This window comes from Hyaena hyaena, unplaced genomic scaffold, assembly GCF_003009895.1.
Source record: "Hyaena hyaena isolate Hyena2069 unplaced genomic scaffold, ASM300989v1 scaffold_718, whole genome shotgun sequence".
Classification (NCBI taxonomy): Eukaryota; Metazoa; Chordata; class Mammalia; order Carnivora; family Hyaenidae; genus Hyaena; species Hyaena hyaena.
The window spans coordinates 462,163-466,584 of NW_024081351.1; the positions used below are offsets into that span (position 1 = coordinate 462,163).

The window sequence follows — 4,422 nt, forward strand, 5'->3', positions numbered from 1 at the left end:
GTGAGATGCCATGGTGAAGATGAAATGTTATGTATTATCAACGAATTTGTTCACATTGAACCAAAAGATAAATATGGAAGCAGTGACAAAATGAAAGGATATAAATAAGAAGCATCATTAGAAATTGAAATATTCTAATGGCAGTCATTAATGAGAGTTACCAATCATGAATTCTTTATTATCATGCAGTGTATCATCTTTATGTACATTGCAACACACCAGCATTACGTTCTGTACAACTCTGGGTATATCATTTGCCCTCTCATTGCTTCCATTGCCTCAGGATACATAAGGATCTTGACTAGAAAAACTCGAAGTTCTATTTCAGTTTTGTTTTTTTTTTTTAATGTTTTATTTATTTCTAGGAGAGAGAGAGAGACAGCGTGAGCAGGGGAGGGTCAGAGAGAGAGGGAGTCACAGACTGAAACAGGCTCCAGGCTCCGAGCTGGCAGTCAGCACAGGGCCCGACGCGGGGCCCGAACCCACGGACCGCGAGATCATGACCTAAGCGAAAGTCGGACGCTCAACCGACTAAGCCACCCAGGCGCCCCTCTATTTCAGTTTTAAAAACTATGACTTTATGACCACAAAAGAGCTTAATTCTGAGTTTTCTATTCTGAGTCAGCACTTGAGAAAATTGTGAAAGACCTCCTGTCTGTGTTGATGTATTTATTTTCTGATTCCACAATCATCCTTGTCTTTATCATCTGTCATCCCCATTAATTCTTCAAGTTTCCTCTCCAAATATTTCTTTAATGACCTTCGTATTGCCTTCATTTTCCTCCGATGAGACACACAGATGTGGAATCTAGAGAAACATAATCCTGACTTCAATATTAGTAGGCCAACTCTTTAAGATAATTATGTGCTTGTGGGTTTTTCCCCCTTCTCTTCCTGTATAGTCCTCTAGAAGTTTGCCTCATACTTTATTGTACTTCCTCGATTTCCTATTTTCATTCCATAAACCTTTATCCATTTTATCCCTGTTGGTATCCTATCCCAAACTTTGAAATGACTTTTTTCCTCCTTATTGCCATTGGAAGGAGGGGGAGGATTGGGCAGTCTCTTTGCCAAAGGGATACCTGACTTAGTGTGTGTTTGAAGGGAGGAAAACTCACAGTAACAAAGCACTTCCCAGTACCACAACTTCTGTTAGCATTATCAGAAATAGTCCAATCTCTCGATTCTCAGCCGTTCTTGAATCCTCCTCTGGAGGAAGAAAGGGGAAAATAGAAAGTGAGTTTGGGAGAAGAAAAATACGAACTTGAGAACTTGATCCATAATAGAGGGCTCTTATTACCTCAAATAATTTACTCTGTCCACCACTTCTATTGCTGTTTTCTGGTTATTTTGATCTTTATCACTCATAGAACCCTGATCTCTGCAAAACTTTTGTCCCTCCTGCCCCTAGCCTAACTATCCACCTTCATTTAGTCCAGCCTTTTCAGTTCTCAGCTATTCAATTGATCTGGTGCCCAGTAATTCATTCATACTGGTACAACTTTTGCCCAATATTTTAGCTCTGATTTGCAACATTAGCATGATCTGCCTAGAAGGTGCTCACCAAATATTTGTAAATCAATAAACAACTCAGTACCTTGATACCTGGTCCCTCAAAATGCCATACCAAAATCTTTGTTACCTCCACAGTATTCTCCTCTGAAGCATCGGGTGGTGATGCGAAGACAGGTCCAACAGTCCAGGATAGGACCTTCAGTTACAACTGATAAAGAGAAGAAAGATAACGGAAGGAAGCCATGGCATGGAGTTTTCTTAGCTCAGACATCAGAGATGGATTAGATCTCAGGCATTTCCAGGACTCTTAGGTTTACACTGCTGTGAGTTCCTTCTTCCCCTAGTAATCAAGTTTCTTGCCAGGTCAAAACCTTCTGTAACTTAAGTCAGATTTCTGGGGAAGAAGTGGGAAAAATGATGCCTCCGCTTATACTGGTCCCATAGGTTATAAACCATACTTCTGAAGGCCCCTGAGCACCTCCAAAATCTTTGTGTTTGAGATTTCATGAGACACATTTTGATGTCAGATACTGTTGACATTCCCACTCCCGTAATCACATCTCTAGCAAGTGAGTTCTGAGTGTGACAGGTGGGAAAGATATGGCCATACAGAACAAATGAGGTGGGGAAGTAGAGGCTGAAACCTCAAGGTGTCCAACATACTGTACTCACCACAATCTTCAGAACAAGCTAAAAGAGAATTAGAAAGTTCTAATGAGCTTATGATCAACTGAGAGTTTGCCATATTTATGCCCAATAGTCTTTATTTGGTTACCCGTGAGGTTCCAGCCACCCCGCCATCCAGTCTAAATAACTCTAACATGAAACCACCTTCCTCCTCTCACCCTCATTTCCTATTCCTTTCACTTAAGTTCAGTGTTGTTAGATAGACATGTTTTATTACCAACTTCAGAGAAGTTCTTTAATGTTTCTTTCAGTTTGGATTCCAGGTTTTGGCGGACATCGAGAAGCTTGCCTTGAAGGATAAAGGCACCTAAGAGGGGGTGGAAGGGACATCAGAAACTAGGGGTGGCCCTTCACTTCAGAATTTAATTCTAATGTTTTTGCCTTGTTTTTCCCAGTGAACTTTCCCTATACTTTACTGGGCAATACAATCTTTTAACACTGAAACAATACCTCACCTTTCCATGTTTCATTGCCCAGTTTATAAAGTTCATTCTTCAGCCATATTCTCAACTTGACAGCCTTATTAACAGCTAGAGAGGAGGGGTAAAGATACATGTGGGGGATTAATCACATCCATGAAAGAAATTATGTGGACCCCCAGTGCAGTCTTCCCTGCCTCCCTTTTCCCTTTAACCCACAAAACTCTCAGGGACTCAAGCTTCCCTCACCCAACACCCGAAGCATCTTGTCCCCGTGGGAGACCTTGAAGCTTAAATAGATCATCTCCTTAATCTGCCGTTCAAGCAGATGAGTTCGGCTGGGGACTTCTGAGGGTACCAACTTTGCCAGCATGGACCTAATATCGTCTGTGAATTTGGGGTCACATTCCAAGCAGGCTTTGACCTCGTAGAAAGCTGCCAGGGACAGGGGCAGGAGCAGGAGCAACCACAGCTCTCCCATTTCCTTGCACCAGTGGCTGGTCGCCCTGGCAACTAGTTCACCTAGCTCCCTTTTCTTCAAAAATCCAGGAAGAAGAGCTTTGTCCTGGATAGTCTGAGTCCACCTTCCCCTCCATTTCCATCCCGCTTCTAGGCGATCTCATTTCCCTAAGGATCTTCAGTTGTTTCCTGACTTTTATCCTTCATTCCACAGAGGAGGAACTGCCAGTTGGGAAGCAGATACCTGAGTTCTGAATATAGAACACAGAGAGAGGAATCTTGAGCTCACACAAGCAGAGTTCCATGCAGAGACATCTCTTAGAAAAGGGTTTTCTTCAGGTTTCTCCTTTTCTTGTGTCCTCAGTAAATTACCACATCCCTCCTGATCATGGGAGTAGTGTCTCAAGACAGAGATCTCGTAGGACATTAGAGCTGCTTAACCAAAATCCTACTTCTATAGAGGAGGTGTGAAAGCCCTGGAATATTGAATTGCTTGGGGCCCCAGTCTCTAATGGTAGAAGTATTGTTGAAAATTAGCAATAGATGTCCAGATGTAACTGGTCATATTGATAGTAATTTTTTATATAGTTGATAACTTCTCAGAAATTTGTAGGATGATTTTCAGCCATGGTATACAATTTTTTATAGCATTCTTTTAAAAAAGAGTCTGGAACAAGGAGACAAGAGACATCAGTTGAAGGATATATGGTGATGAGTGAGAATCCAGTAACACCCACTTTAGTGGGCAAATCTTAAAAGTACTAATGCTGAAGTGTGAGGCATGTAAGCAAATAACCACAGTCATCATGGGCTGCCCTGGAAGGCCACCATGGAAGGAACCCAAATAAGCATTTCAGTTTAGGATTCTTTGAATAAGACTGTTCTCCATTATTTGAAGAAATTCAGACTGCTTTGCAGATTTTTCAGGGTACCAGTTACCTCTTCTCTGTTATGTTGCTTGTATGGCTGTGACTTCCTGTGAACCAGGAAGCCCTGGAATCTTAAAAGATTAGTGGTAGAATTTAGAGCCAAGGTATGGGAGAGTCATGAAAACATGGGAGTGAAAAGTTGTGAGGAAATCCAAAAATCTACCACTAATTTATATGCCTACCTTACCATGTACTGCTTGGTATATACTAAACAGTTCTGATGGATTACTTGCAAGTCCTGATGGCACAGCAATGCTTTGAAAGATTATCCCAACTTTAGAGATAAGACTCTGAGGCTAGGAAATGTGAAACAATCCTTTCTGCAAAATAATTTAGTAGCTATGGAATCTGGATTTGAACTCATGTCTGTCTGACTCTAAATTCTATAGACTTTAATCAATGCCTCTCAACAT

The 4,422-nt window shown here is 41.4% G+C and overlaps 1 protein-coding gene across 2 annotated transcripts; it reads right to left on the minus strand.

The window, feature by feature from the left end:
- Positions 1-654: 654 nt before the first annotated feature.
- Positions 655-3,316, minus strand: IZUMO3 (IZUMO family member 3). Of its 2 annotated transcripts, XM_039217784.1 has the most exons (7): positions 2,871-3,316; positions 2,658-2,732; positions 2,420-2,509; positions 2,188-2,205; positions 1,643-1,723; positions 1,119-1,209; positions 655-808 (listed from the first exon to the last, which is right to left on the minus strand). In XM_039217784.1, the coding sequence occupies exons 1-7, from the start codon at positions 3,100-3,102 to the stop codon at positions 670-672; spliced, it is 726 nt and encodes a 241-aa protein (XP_039073715.1). In that variant the 5' UTR covers positions 3,103-3,316; the 3' UTR covers positions 655-669. The 2 variants fall into 2 exon arrangements, with proteins under 2 accessions (XP_039073715.1, XP_039073716.1); XM_039217785.1 differs by lacking the exon at positions 2,188-2,205.
- Positions 3,317-4,422: the final 1,106 nt, after the last annotated feature.